We start from the raw sequence: 16,281 nt of genomic DNA on the forward strand, positions 1-16,281 counted from the left end.
ATAATTTCCTCTTTCCAGGGCATCACCCTTCCCTTTATACACATTTACAATTACACTCTTCAGCCAATCATCTGGGACAACACACTCATAAATAATCCTATTTATCAGGTCAGTGACTAAACTCACCCCTATATCGCCTGAGGCCTTCAACATTTCGGCAGTCAACCCAGACACACCTGCTGCCTTCCCCACCCTCATCCTGCCTATTGCCTCACTCACAGTAGCAGTATCAATCAAAGGCCAAGGGCCAGACACTGGATCTGCTGGCTCCAAACCTTCCCTGTCCCAGTCAAACTCCTCATTCAACAACCGGTTATAACGCTCTCTCCATGCATCTTTAATATACTCACTGTTCACCACTACCCTTCCTTCATCATTCTTCACACACTGCTCACCTATAATATCCCGATTATCCCTCTTCACCCGACTTGCCACCCTAAATATATTTTTCCTTTCCCCATGATTTAGGTTATCAAGTAATTGTCTCTGTGACTCAGACTTTGCCCTGTATACCTCTCTCCTAGCCCTACGCTTGGCAGCCAAATATTCCTCTTTGCTACCACCCTTCTTCCATTCCCGGAAAAGCCTTCTTTTCTCCTTAATTGCAGCTTCTACACCCTCATCCCACCACCAAGTTACTTTATGTCTTGGTGGTCCTCTTGTCCAGCCGCATGTTACATAAGTAACTCTCAAGAAATTGTCCTTGAGGGCTCTGTACTGTTCATTAACGCCTCTGTCTACAGCTCCATGTTCAGCCACCACTCTCCTCAACAAAGATGGTTAATTGTTCGATTGTGATTTCAAGACGTGATTAGAAAAAGACAAAGTATACCTATTTTGGGGTATTTAAGGATGCAGCCAGGTCACCCCCGGCAAAGTTTACAGTACCAACAATCTCTCCAAATGGTGGCGTTGTTCACCAACCATCGCTCCGACTGGACGCATCAGTATATCCTGTGTCAAAGCGATGAGATATTTAATGATTTAACCAAACCTAACTTAACCACACCACACCAAACCTAATCTAACCTACCCTCACTTGCATCTTTCAAATTTAAAAATGCCGATTAGGAACATTAAATATGGCTGGCTACCAGCAGACGTCAGCAGAATATTTATGCATTCTAAATCCTCGTTCACAGCTTTCAGAGGTAAGTTTATAAAAATCCCCAGTAGCTGTGGTAATCCAGGAATAATAACAAGTAACATGTGAAATACTCATTTCAACAGGAAATGTGGAAAGGCCATGCCCATTTGGTAAAGAATTAATAAAAAGAGAATCCTCAACTTTTACCTGCTAATCGTATTCACTCAGTAAAGAATGCATTCTGATGAAATGGATATCCAGTGAAAGACATTTCAATACACTTCCTTACATTATGCGGATTACAAGAAATTTAAATCCCTCACCTTGTATTGCTTTGGAAATATTAACAACCTAAAATTACTAAATTTTGTTATCCACTTAACTACAGCATCTTTTAAGTACAGTAATAGTCCTGCTTTGGCCATGTGGTGAGGATGAAGCAAGAGACTAATGAGGAGAGTGTATGTGAGGTGGAGGGGGGCAGAGGGAGGGGGGAGGCCACAGATGAGACAGACGGATGAAGTGGAGAGGTATATGAGAGAGAGGGATGTGTGCTGGAAGCAGGGCAGTGAAATGGCAGGGTACAGGGCGACATGGAGGTGATTTGTTTGTGGTCACCCCTTATGGGATTAAGGTGTCTGGCAAAAGAGACAGACTGTTCTTGCTACCAGCAGACTTAGTTTCCTAACTGGAAGGGGTTAGATAAAGCCTTCATATGCCCATTCAATATGAAAGATTTTCCAATGTTGGAAAAAAAAAAAATCATCTGGCAATAACAAGAATAAACTGAAAAGCACATAGTTGGATTAATGGAGGTGCAGCTCAACAAGCTATACTCATTAAACTATGGTAACTAGAATTCCAAGTGGATTCTGATGATGGAGAAAAGACATCCAAAATTACCTGGCAATATGTACATAAAATCTTAATAAATGATACAATATGCTTTTAAGATAATGATGACTGCATACAACAAAGCATATTAAAATAAACTTACGTTCATTAATGCTTTATACAATATAATGTATTTCAGAAACTTATTATAATTAAACTGCCAAGGGGGTGAATTTATAAGAAACACTACCTGCATTATGAAGCTTATCATCTCATTTTACACTTAGATTCTACTACTATATTACAATATCTGTTTACTGTACAATTACTGCACTTCCTTCAAAGCCATCACAACTTTCATATACAATGTGCAGCATTCGTGTTATGACCTATTGCTCTCACCTTAAAAAGCCAGGTGATGTTTATAATAAAAATTGTACTTCACTAAGTTACATTTGGAGCCTTATTGATAGTCATGAATTATTAATCAAAGCATAAAACATCTGGGTAGTATATACATACTTCTGTATGTACCTTTAGGGAACAGACCCGATTTTTAATAAAAGCATAAAACATCTGGGTAGTGTCTACATACTTCTGTATGTACCTTTAGGGAACAGAACCGATTTTTAACCAGCTTAGCACCCTCTATAACATATACAGCTGGAGAGCCATGGTTAAAGCATAATTCTGTTCATTATCTCTAGGTTGCATATTCACCATAATAACATGTCTTCCTCCCACTGTCACTGTGCTGAGGCAAGGTGAATCTGATTCAGTATAAAAGGTCATTACAAGAGCCGTCCTGCAGGTCTTCACTGGTGCAAGCACAGGTCCTGCCCCCACGACCGTTGGGAAGGCATATGTACGTGGCGGGACAAGCACCACCACTTACACCACACACATTGGACACTGGGGAGATGAGGAAGAATTTAAGTATAACACCTACAGTATTCCAGCTGAAAATATCAGTTAAGTAGACGTAAAGTTTATTTGATCTGACAGTTGATCAAAGTCGTGCTTCTAAACCTGCAAAAATTATCAGTAATTCATGACATTTTCTTACTTATTTCTGCAAAAGTTCTCACTACTAAAAATCAGTTTTGTGCAATGCATCAACCAATTACTCATACATTCTTTCAATAGGTTTAAACTACCTTAGCATCAGTGGCACAGCTACGGGGAAACCCGGGGGGGAGGGGGTCCAGGCCCCCTCAATTAGATCCTTAGCCCCCCATTAGAGATTTTAGAGATTTTGGATTATTTGGTGAGTACAAACTGTGTAGCTGTGACCCCCCAACCCTAAAATAGGGTTTGGCCCAACCTTAAGTCCCCTAGTTTGTGGAGACATGGCTGCACCACTGCTTAATCTACTTTTCTGCACCACCTCACTAATACACCCAACATTAACCCGAGGCATCCCGCCTGCTGAGATAGATGAGAATGACAGTGCTTTAGTGGACATTTGTGCCAGGAGGGGTTTGGTGATAGCCAATACCCTCTTCAGGCACAAAATGATCCACAGGTATACATGGCGAAAGATGAGAAGGGTGGGTGGTGAACTGAATGAAAGGAAGGCAATGATTGATTATGCCTGTGTGGATGAAAGGATGCAAAGACGTGTAATGAATGCAAGAGTATATTGAGGCTGGGGGAGTAGACTTTCTGACCACCACCAAGTGGTGGTCAGAATCAAGGTCCAAGTAAAATGGAGAAATAGAAGAAGGGAAGGACGGGGGGAAGGAGTAGATGTAAGTAGAGTGGAAAAGTTACAAGAGGATGAGAAAAAGGCAGAATATAAGAGAGAAGTGGAGGAACGATTGGGTAAATATGAACTGGAGCAGATGGGGGACGTGGAAAGTGTGTGCACGATATTCACACAGGAAATATGTGCAGCATGTGAGGTGGTGTGTGGGGTGAAGAGAAAACAAAAAGGGGTGCAAGGAACAGCATGATGGAATGAATAGGTGACACAGGCTGTGGCACAAAAGAAGACAGCATATAATGAATGGATGAGAAATAGGGGCATGGAAGAAGTTGAGAGACGGAAGAGAGAGTATATGTAGAAAGAAAGAGAGAGGTGAAAAGATTAGTAAGAGAGAGTAAGAAGAGAGTGGATCAGGAATTTGGAAGGAATTTGAGTGTCAAGTCGAAGGAATGTAAGAAAATGTTCTGGAAAGAGGTAAAGAGAGTCAGACAGGGTGGCAATGAAGTTAGTAGAGGAGTGAAATATAAAAATGGCAGATTACTAGTTGAGAAGGGAGAATAAGTGAGCAGATGGAGAAAGCACTTTAATGACTTGTTGAACATAGAGAATGAAAGTAATCCGAGTATAAGTGGCTGGGGAATGGCGGCTGGGAGGAGGAGGAGGAGGAGGGAAGTGAGAAGACAGGAAGAAATCAGTAGGATGGAAGTTGTGGAAGCATTGAAGAAAGTCAAAATGGGGAAAGCCCCAGGAATTGATGGAGTGTGTGGTGAAATGCTGAAGCATGGGGGAGAGATGGTAGTAGAATGGATGTGGAAGATATGCAGATTGGCCTGGGAGCAAGGTAAAGTCCCGGATGATTGCAAGTCAGGTATAATTATTCCCTTGTACAAAGGGAAAGGGGAAAACGAAGTGTGTGGTAATTATAGGGGCATTTGTCTTATTAGTATAATAGGAGAAGTGTATGGTAGGATACTCATTGACAGAGTTAGGGAAATAATGGAGGAATTAGTTGGAGAAGAACAGGGAGGCTTTAGGAAGGGAAGAGGTTGTGTAGATCAGATATTCATTCTTAGATCTTTAGTGGAAAAGTGTCTAGAGAAGGGAAAGAAGTTGTATACGGCCTACAAGGATTTGGAGAAAGCATATGACAGGGTGGATAGACAAGGATTGCGGAAAGTATTAAGAATATAAGGAGTATATGGGGAGTTGTTGAATGCTGTGAAGAGTATGTATGAGGGTGCTAAGGAGAGAGGGCAGTGTTTGGAAACTCCCTGTACTGTTGTTGCAGATGATACTGTGTTGTTAGGTGAAGACGAAGGGGAGCAGCAAGGCTTGGTGAATGAGTTTGGGAGTGTGTGTAAGAAACGGAAATTAAAGGTGAATGTAGGGAAGAGTAATGTTATAGTCTTTGAGAGAGGTGAAGTCAGTGAATGTACAGTGAGGTTGGATGATGAGGAAATGGAAAATGTGAGCATGTTTTAAGTACTTGGATAGTGTGATGAATAAGGATGGATGAAGTTTGGAGGGTGAAGTGCTTGAAAGGGTACAAAAAGGAAGAAAGGTTGCTGATTCCTTGAAGGTAGTGATAAGAAACAGGGAAGTGAGCATGGAAGTAAAAGTTATTACATGACAGTATTGTGATACCAACTCTGACGTATGGAAGTGAAGCTTGGATGTTGTTGAGGGATGCAAGTCAAGAGTGAGAGTAGTGGAAATGAGTTATCTGAGAGGAACCTGTGGAGTCACATGGAGAGACAGACTGACAAATGAGGATGTGAAGGAACATTGTGGTGTGGATGTGGATGAGATAGGAAGCATTAGGAGAAACACATTGAGGTGGTTTGGCCATGTGGAGAGGATGGAGAGTAAGAGACTGACAAGGAGTGTATGTGAGTGAGGTGGAGGGGAAGAGAGGGAGGGGAAGGCCAAGGAAGAGATGAAGGGATGGAATGGCGAGGTATATGAGAGAGGGGGGTGTGAATTGGGAGCAGGGCAGTGAAATGGTGGGGGACAGGGTGCAATGGAGGCAATTTGTATGTGGCCACCCCGTATAAGGGATTAAGGCGTCTGGCAATAGATAGATAGACAGTCCCATCAATGTGTATACACGTTGCAACGTTTTGTCATGATAACTCCCGACGACGTGTTTACACGTTTTGCAACTGCGAGATTCGTCATTTGCACATTTTTCAAGTTTCGCAGGTAACAGTGGCAAAAACAAGGAGACTCAAGCTGGATTTACACATGAAGGAAGATTGGAAGACAATATATTAATACTGGAATACTGTATAGAAGAAAGCTACAGAATGAAGAAACCCCTGATTGTGACATCAATTGACTTTAAAAAGGCATATGATTCCATCAAGAGAAAGAAAATAATTGAAACGCTGATGACACACAAGTTCCACTATAAAATAAGAGATGACATTGCAAGCCTGTATAGAGATGACAAAATAGTAATAAAGTATGGAAATATCAACCAAGAAATACAGATTTCAAGTGGTATAAAACAAGGATGCACGGCATCAACGTTATTATTCAAGCTATGGTATGACAACTCTAAACTGGCGGCTAGGGTGTGCATGAACCTCTGTACAATGTTGCCATGTTTTCCATACTCGCAATACCTCTCTCTCTCTCTCTCTCTCTCTCTCTCTCTCTCTCTCTCTCTCTCTCTCTCTTTCTCCCAGGGGGAGATGTGTGTCACCCTGGGGAATTTTGTTTCTTTTATGAGTGGCTGTTATAAACTTGTGCTTTCATTTCTTTATTTTGTTTTTATTATATCTAAATATATTTAAAACTATTATTGTTTTACATATGGCACCAGATGACCTCGCTGCTGCTGTGCCATCATTTGTTTTAATTCAATCATTCTCTCCCTCCTTTCTTTCCTCTCTTCCTCCATCTCTCCCTCAGCTTTACAATGCACTCAACCCTGGCCTGCCTTCCCTCTCTCTCTCTCTCTCTCTCTCTCCTGGGGGGAGTATGCATCACCCTGGGGAATTTTGTTTCCTTTATGAGTGACTTATAAACTTATGCTTTCATTTCTTTATTTTGTTTTTATTATATATAATTATATTTTAAAATATTTATTATTGTTTTACATATGTCGCCAGATGACCTTGCTGCTGCGGCGCCATAATTTGTTTTCATTCAATCACTCCCTCTCCATCCTTCCCTCCCTCCCACAAGAAGCTCTGGCCGGGTTAGACTGGGTCCGTGTGAGTGTTGCCGCTTATGAGGGTTTAATTTATTTATTTATTTATTTTTTTGCTAAGAAATTGGCATATTTTTACTTACAGTATATTCCAGCACATTATCTTATAATCATAACTGTGACATTATTACCCACCCCAGAAATACAGTAAAAGCCAATCAATGTGACTACATTTTTTATAGCAACACTGTAAAATATTTATGCAACGTTTCTGTATTGCCGTATAAATATTTTATGCATAATAAGTTTACTGTTCTTTCATATATTACAATACTGTACACACGTTAACATTGCATTCATATGTGTTTATCGTATTTGTGATGCCTTTTACATGCATAACGGACATTTCACATCGCGGGTTTGGGAAACATAGCAACACTGTACAGAGGTTCGCGCCACACCCTAGCCACCAGTTTAGAGTTGTCATACCATAATAATGTACATAATTACAAAGGAAATGGAAAACAAAAATATAGGATTCCACAATCATCTGATCAACATAGACCTTCTGTTTTTTGCTGACTATGGGCTCTTGATGGCACATTCAGGAGAAACAGCAACGGACAGTATTAAAAGAATGACAAGTAGCCAGGAAATATGGACTCGATATAAACAAAAAATAAGAGTAACATTATAATACACAATATGAAGGAACAACCAGATGAAATTGAAGGAATAAGTGTAAAAAGATAAAATACCTGGAAATCACAATAGACAACACAAGGAACTATTTTAAGACACACAAAAAGTTATAGGAAGTGAGGAGTGTATGCAGCAGCACAAACTATTGATTTGTGATATAGTGCTTAAAGAATAAGTGATGAAAAAGTGGACTTATGTACCTAGGAGGAAAATATGGAAGCTGGAAAACCAAGTAGTAAGGGATGCCTTCTATAGCGAGATGAGGAGAGTGGTGGCTGAACAGGGAGCCGGAGACAGAAGCGTTAATGAACAGTACAGAGCCCTCAAGAACAATCTCTTGAGAGTTACTGATGTAATATGCAGTTGGACAAGAGGACCACCAAGACAAAGTAACTTGGTGGTGGGATGAGGGTGTAGAAGCTGCAGTTAAGGAGAAAAGAAGGCTTTTCCAGGAATGGAAGAAGGGTGGCTGCAAGGAGGAATACTTGGCTGCAATGCGTAGGACTAGAAGAGATGTATACAGGACGAAGTCTGAGCCACAGAGACTTTTACTTGATAACCTAAATCATGGGGAAAGGAAAACTATGATATTTAAAGTAGCAAATCAGATGAAGAGGGATAATCGGGATATTACAGGCGTGCAGTGTGTGAAGAATGATGAAGGAAGGGTAGTGGTGAACAGTGAGGATACTAAAGATGCATGGAGAGAGCATTATAGCCAGTTGTTGAATGAGGAGTTTGACTGGGTCAGGGAAGGTTTGGAGCCAGCAGATCCAGTGTTTGGCCCTTGGCCTTTGATTGATGCTGCTACTGTGAGTGAGGCAATAGGCAGGATGAAGGTGGGGAAGGTAGCAGGTGTGTCTGGGTTGACTGCCGAAATGCTGAAGGCCTCAGGAGACATAGGGGTGAGGTTAGTCACTGACCTGATAAATGTGATTATTTATGAGTGTGTTGTCCCAGACGATTGTCTGAAGAGTGTAACTGTATATGTGTATAAAGGGAAGGGTGATGCCCTGGAAAGAGGAAATTATATAGGTATAAAGCTTTTAGATCAGATAATGAAGGTAATGGAGAGAGTTCTAGAAGGTATGATTAGCAAAAGAATGAATACTGATGAGATGCAGTTTGGGTTTATGCCAAGCAGGGGGACCACTGATGCCATAATCATTGTTCAACAGCTTCAGGAAAAATATATTGGTATGAAAAGGGATCTGTATTTTGTTTTTGTTGATTTGGAAAAGGCCTTTGACAGACTCCCTAGAGAGGTGGTGAAGTGGGTAATGAGAAAGCTTGGCTTGGAGAAGTGGCTGGTAGGGTGGTTATGGCTATGTATGTGGGTGCTTGCACCCAGGTAAGAGTGAATGGAGATTTAAGTGATGAGTCTTTTGTGAATGTTGGTGTGCATCAGGGGTCAGTTTTGAGTCCCATGTTGTTTATTATGGTCCTTGAAGCTCTCTCACATGAATTCAGAAACGGACTCCCATGGGAGATGTATGCTGATGATTTGGTGTTGATTGCAGAGAACAAAAGGGAGGCAGAGGAAAGGTTTAGGAAGTGGAGAGATGGTATGGGGCACAAGGGCTTATGGGTAAATGCAGATTAAACAAGTGATGATATCTAGGGTTGGTGGCGGTACTGTCAAAGATGAGGGAGAGTGGCCATGTGCAATTTGCCACAAGGGCATGGGAAGTAATTCCATCTTGTGCTGTGTTTGTGATAAATGGGTGCACAAGAGATGTAGCGGTATCAGAGGTAGACTGCGAGATAATGCTGATTTTATGTGTACGGTGTGTTGGGGAGAGCAGGTGGAGACAGTCAGGCGTGAAAGGATTGAACTTGCTGGTGAATCACTCGAGTATGTGAAAGAGTTTTGTTATTTGGGAGACATGTTGTGTGCTGGAGGTGGGGCTGGAGCTAGCTCTGTGGCTAGAGTGAGAAGTGGTTGGAAGAAGTTCAGGGAGCTTTTGCTTCTCCTGACATTGAGAGGACTCTCCCTACGTGCTAAGGGGTCTTTGTATGCAGCATGTTTTAGGAGTGTAACGCTGTATGGTAGTGAGAACTGGGCAGTAAAGGAGGACGATATTTGCAGGCTCAGACATACAGAAATGACAATTAGGTGGATGTGTAGTGCGTCCCTGCGTGCAAGGTCTGGGGGGGCTGGGTCTACGATGGAAGAGTTCAGAGGTAGGATGGGACTGGAGTGTATTGGTGTTGTGATGAGGAGAGGTAGATTGAGATGGTTTGGGCATGTGGAGAGGATGGGGGATGATGACAGGGTGAGGATGGTGAGAAGTGTTAATATTGGGGATGGGGTTATGAGGGGTAGACCGAGAAAGACATGGGATGAGGTCATTAAGTGTGACCTCAAGGTTATGGGACTGAACAGGGAGGCTGCAATAGATCGTGCAGCATGGACAGCCGTCATTAGGTGACCAAGGCCGAGGCATGCAAGCATGTTGGAGCCTTTAAAAACAATATGAAACGAAACACAAAACATGATGGAGAAAGCAACTAGACTAGCAAAATATGACATATTCTATAATAGCAAAAGAGCTGCAACAAAATACTAATTGGAAAAAAGTACTGGAAGAATATTGCATTACCGTCAGTGCTATCTATCTATTTATTGCCAGACACCTTAATCCTGTACGGGGTGGCCACAATCAAATTGCCTCCACGTCGCCCTGTCCCCCGCCATTTCACTGCCCTGCTCCCAACTTAAACCCCCCTCTCTCATATACCTCTCCACTCCATCCCTCCATCTCATTCTCGGCCTTCCCCTACCTCTCCCCCCCTCCATCTCACTCACACACACTCTCCTCGTCAGTCTCTCACCCTCCATCCTCTCCACGTGGCCAAACCACCTCAGTGTGTTCCTCCTAACACTTCCTATCACATCCACAGCCACACCACAATGCTCCTTTATATCCTCATTTGTCAACCTGTCTCTCCATGTGACTCCACATGCTCCTCTTAAATAACTCATTTCCACTGCTCTCACTCTTGACTTATGTCCCTCCAACAACATCCAAGCTTCACTTCCATACGTTAGAGTTGGTATCACAATACTGTCATGCAATAACGTTTTCATTTCCATGCTCACTTCCCTGTTTCTTATCACTGCTTTCAAGGAACCAGCAACCTTTCTTCACTGTTGTACCCTTTCAAGCACTTCACCCTCCAAACCTCCATCCTTACTCATCACACTCCCCAAGTACTTAAACGTATCCACATTTTCCATTTCCTCTCCATCCAATCTCACTGTACAGTCATTGACTTCACCTCCCTCAGAGACCATAACTTTACTCTTCCCTACATTCACCTTTAGATTCCATTTCTTTCACACTCTCCCAAACTCATCCATCAAGCCTTGCAGCTCCGTCAGTGCTACATGGAATAAATGCAATAAATATGACAGAAGTGGAAACAGAAAAACTACAAAGAATAGAAAATGCAGTATTTAGATAGCTATTAGGAGCTCCATAATGTGCATCAAACTGTACATTAAGGGGAGAAATTCGAGCATCAAGCACGAAAAGAGAGCTATTGATGTAAGAATCCAATATATAAAAAATTTTAAGAACAGTGAATATGAGCTTATTTAGATGATTATGACAAGATCAAGTGAGGAAAATAATATAAAGTGGATTTAAGTGACAAAACAATTCGTAGAAGAAGTAAGCCTAAACAAGAGAAACATTAACTAAAAACCAGCTGAATAGAAGAACACTGATATGGGATACAAACAAATGGAGAGAGGAGGTAGAAAGGAAAAAAAGCTTAATGATATACCAGGAGTGTAAAACAGAAATACCCGTCGTGGAAGTGAATTCCAATTCAACTGGAACAGCAACATTCCACATGAGGTTCACAGCGGGACTATACCTTCTCCCCGGAAGGATAGTGCTGGCCAGAATTAACCCTTACCCATGCTTGTGAGCACAAATGATGAAGGGGTGTCTGTATAGGCAGTAATGCAAGTTAAAGTGTTGTCATGACTAGAAAAATTTAAGTGTTGTGATGGAGAGTTATGTCTGTCAGTCTATAAGTCTCTGCCTGAACTAACAGAGTGCAAACATATGAATGCATGTGAAAGGTCATAATACCAGTACCCACATCAAACATCTATTTACTTTTGTAAAATCAGCTTCAAAGAGATTAGGTGTGCTAAGCTAACTCCAGGCCTTCTTTATCCCTGCACAGTTGTTGACTTTATACACAGGTTTTATTTATCCATGTAGAGTACAACTTTCATGTGTGGGGAGGCTCCCCACATACAGCTCTTCTCGATGAGGTGGGGTAAAAGACTTTTTGCTTCACTTACTCTCCTCCTCTCACTGGCTCCCTTCAACCTCTATCTCTTTGCCACACTGTTGCAACTTTATCTCTTTTTACTGCCACTATATATAATGGTCACTGCTTTTCTGAACTGTCTGTCTGCATTCCTCCACCACTACAGCAGGCGCATTGCACCCGTCTAGCAACAAATTCTCGTCCTTTTTCTGTCCAACTCTCTAATGCAAGAGTTAACCATTACTCCCAGTCCTTCATGTATACAACATGTCAACTCTGGAACTGTCTTCCTCTGTCTGTATTTCCTACTGGCTATGACCTCAGGTCTTTCAAACGTCATGTGTTCAGCCATTTCAAAATGAATGAATCTTGAATCTGGCTGTTATCTTGTTTTTGTTTTTTTCTTGGAGGGAATGATCTTGTGGGCTTCTGGCCTTTGGTTCCTTCTTCTCTGCATACAAAAAAAAAAAATCTGCCACAGCTTGGGTTTTAAACACTAAACTCAGGACACACACACACACATATCGCGAGATGAGTGTGGTGCCGCTGAACCACAGTAACTCCCTGGTGCAACTAACAGAATGCAATTATCAACTAACTAATAAGTACAGGACTATACTGCTTGCATTCACTTACATCATCTCCAACAACTTGTACACCCAATGCTTAGCAAGCAGCATGCCAACAACAACTGTCTGAATCTTTGCCTCTCCAAAAGTATTGATGTCAATCATTCTTGTCAATAAAAGTTGCTCTCCAATGCAAGTCCAACACTCAGAATAGATCCACCAAACTCCTCAAAAGTGTTTACCAGATTTCCCCCCTGCCCTCCCACCTCTTGTTGTTCTAGAATTTATTTTTATTTTATTTTATATATTCATTTATTTTTGGTGCTTGTAATTCATTTATTTTTGGTGGTTGTAGCCCAATCAGTTTGTTGTATTTGCAATTTTTCTTATATCTGCCTATTGCCACATACTACAAGAAACGTCCTAGTACTGTATGTATAAATAAGCCATCCAATACTTACATAATGTACTTTGAAACTGCACTGCTTCATCTTACTCAAACTTATGAGCCATTTTATCACTCACACGACCAAACTTGAACAATGTGAAAGTAGCTGACCTGGTGGACATGCAGGTGGCACAGCTGCGATACCATACAGCCTCCCAGAGCCTCCCAGCGGTGGAGTTCGGGCAGGGGACTCCAAGCCTGAATATCTGTCTACGGTGTGAACCTTGGTACTGCAGGGAAAGAGAACTCCCACTATTATAAATGTTCAATGTGAAACTTGGTACTGTAAGGAAAAAGAACCATCAATGTTATAAGTGTTCAAAGTCATTAATAATATTCCTCTTTTCAAATTTCCTCTCCACCCCTAAAACCCTCCTGTATGTACCTAACCATATGCTGAAAAATTGTCTCTGCTCTCTTTGTCTGAATACATCACCAACATTTTTTTTTTTACATCATGTTCTCCATACTAAAATCAATATTTATAATTTTCTGCTCTCAAATTACACTTGCTTTGTACCTCCTATACTCCCTACCTTGTCTCAACCAATGCCTGAAGTATGCTGAAGTATTCTTGTTGCAGTGTACAGGTTGTGTCTGCAATGTGATGCATGGATGTTATGATAATGTCATCTGCATATCAGACAATGTTAGTGGGTTGTTGGGGTATGTGACTGTTATGCATGTAAAGGGTAAACATTATAGGTGAATGAACAAAGCCCTGAGGAACTCCATTTGGGAAATTTCATGTTTGTGATGGCTTGCCCTGGACTGTAACATCGATGCTCTTCTCTTCTAGATAAGGAGTTGGCAAGCCAGCTCTGGTGTTGTTCTGTATGTTTGTGTTGTAGATCTTAGAAATTACTGTGTTGAGGGATGGCATCAAAGGTTTCACCAGTGCTTACTGCTTTAAGAAATACTGTATCTATTGAGTGGATTTTGCAGGGCTGATGATGTGTGTTCTGTGAGGTTGTTGTTATTGCTCAACCCCACTTTGTGTGACTGAACAGACCCAGCAACTGCAGAAAAGCAACTGCCCGTATGGGGTTGTCCCACAGGTTTCCTGAACTGTTGATGTTAGGTCCACACCTTAGTGTACCATGTACTGTGCAGTGCTTCTCTCTCTTGCTCTCTCTCTCATGTGTGTGTGTGTGTGTGTGTGTGTGTGTGTGTGTGTGTGTGTGTGCATATTTACCTATTTGTGTTCTAAAGGATTTTAGTTAAACTTGTGTTGCTCTTCTTCCAATGCTATAACTATTCAATTTTGCTCTGAAAGCATGGACAATCTTTGCACAAACCACATTTTGTCCAAATTATTCCATTTGGTTATACTTCTATTTGGAAAACTAAATCTTCTTACCTCACCTGAGCAAGTTGCTACCTTCAATTTAAAACTGTCTTCTCATTCTCCCCTCATCCATTACGATATGATCTTCTCTATCAATATTCTCTATACCATGTGTAAACTTATACATCATTATCATATCTCTTCTTTCCTGTAATGTAATCAATTTCAACCTTCATACTGCAAATCCCTTAAGCTCTGTATCATTTTTGCAACTGCTCTTTGCTCTTTCTCTAATTTCTTTATATGTTTTGTAAGGTGGGGAGACCACACCACGGCAGCATATTCCAATCTTTTTGGTTTTATCATTGTCATGATCAATTTACCTAGCATTTCTTCATTCAAATAACTAAATGCTATTCTTATGTTCAATGAATTATATGCTCCACTAGTTATTTATATGCTTCTCTGGTGATAATTCCTGCTGTAGTACTACACCCAAATCTTTCTCCTGATTAGCTCTGTTGACAACTTTGTTTCTCATTTTGTAATCCCAATTTGGTCTTCTCTTTCTTATGCAAATCTCAATTATATTACACTTACTAGTGTTAAAATCAATCTTCCATAACTGATTCATTCATGCAGCTAATCTAAAACTTCCTGCAACTCTCAACAAAATTTCATCAACAATTTTCTTGATTTTTGGATCATCAGCAAACATATTCAAATATGACTGAACTTCACTGGTAATATCATTTTCATATATCAGGAACATAATGGGGGCTAAACCTGCTCCATGGGGCACTCCATTTATGTTCCATCTATGTTGAAAATTTGCCTCTAATCATAGTTCTTAGTTCTCTGTCTGCTAGTGCAGCAACTCCTCATCCATTTCAATAAAACACAATCTATGCCACCACCATTAATTTCCAAATCAACCTCTCATGTGGCACCCAATCAAATGATTTCCTGAAATCCAAATAAATACAATCCAGCCACCCACCCCTCTTCTGCAACACATTAATAACCATCATAAAAACTTAGCAAGTCTGTGATACATGAAGTACTTTCTCTGAAACCAAACTGCCTAGAGGTTATTATTTTTTTCTAAATGGGCAATCCATCTCTCCCTTATGCATTTTTCACACAATTTACAAACAATACTTGTAAGAGACACTGGTCTATGATGTAATGGGTCTTCCCTGCTGCCACTCTTGTATTTTAGTACTGGTCCATAGTTTAATGGGTCTGCAGCCACTCTTATATATTAGTACTGGTCTGTAGTTTAATGGATCTTCCCTGCTGCCACTCTTATATATAAGTACTGGTATATAGTTTATTGGGTCTTCCCTGCTGTCACTCTTATATATTGGTACTATATTTGCCCTCTTCCAAATCCTTGGCAAACCTCCCTCCATTAGAGAACATTTTATCTCATATATTGGTGAAACTAGCTTTTCAGCACATTCCTCAATTACTCAGCCAGAAATGTTATTGGGTCCCATGATTTTGGTTACATCCACATTTTTCATCAACTCCAAAAGTTCATCAGATTCAAATTTAACCTCATTTTTTTTATTTACCACATTCCCATTATTTATTTCTGATCTCAGAAACTCCACTTTCTTTACAAATACTGTCTGGAATTTCTCATTTAAAATCTCACAATTCTTCTCTTTCGTATTCATTACCATCATCTTTTAATCTTAAAAATTTATCTTTAACTTTCATTCTACTGTTTATATCTGGATTACTTCCACACTTATCCATTAAATTCTTTTCATATTTAACTGCTTCTTCTCTTCTAATCCTAACGTAATCATTTCTAAAATATCTCTCCCGTGCTGATTTAGTTCTCCTTACTAAATTCAATGTTTGTTTCTTCTTTAAACTGCTACTCTACATTTATCATTACACCATTCTTTTTGTTTCTTGAATATGCTTCCACATTTGGGAGCATATTTACTAATACTGTACTCTACATGTACACTTCCTCAGTGTGAAAGTATTTTTCACAGCCTTCCCTTCATTAAACTCTCTTGTCATAGTGCTAAAATATTTTCCCCCAAAATTATAATCAGAAAGAGAAGGTATGTAATGGATGCAAGAATATACAGAGGCTGGGGGAGTGGACTTTCTGACCACCACTTTTGTGTGTGTGTGTGTGTGTGTTGTGTGTGTGTGTGTGTGTGTGTGTG

At 40.6% G+C, this 16,281-nt stretch overlaps 1 protein-coding gene across 1 annotated transcript in view; it reads right to left on the reverse strand.

Moving 5' to 3' along the window:
* Window positions 1-2,644: 2,644 nt before the first annotated feature.
* The window catches only part of Ndg (Nidogen), a 527,328-nt gene continuing 513,691 nt past the window's right edge, over window positions 2,645-16,281 (reverse strand). Inside the window, exons 36-37 of the mRNA XM_080283492.1 lie at window positions 12,910-13,028; window positions 2,645-2,833 (exon numbers count right to left, since the gene is read on the reverse strand). Of these exons, the coding sequence (XP_080139618.1) occupies window positions 2,697-2,833; window positions 12,910-13,028 (256 nt within the window). The 3' untranslated portion in view covers window positions 2,645-2,696. The remainder of the gene's footprint in view (window positions 2,834-12,909; window positions 13,029-16,281) is intronic.

This window comes from Coenobita brevimanus, chromosome 97 (genome assembly GCF_032717465.1).
Source record: "Coenobita brevimanus isolate Jiangsu-jjx chromosome 97, ASM3271746v2, whole genome shotgun sequence".
Lineage (NCBI taxonomy): Eukaryota > Metazoa > Arthropoda > Malacostraca > Decapoda > Coenobitidae > Coenobita > Coenobita brevimanus.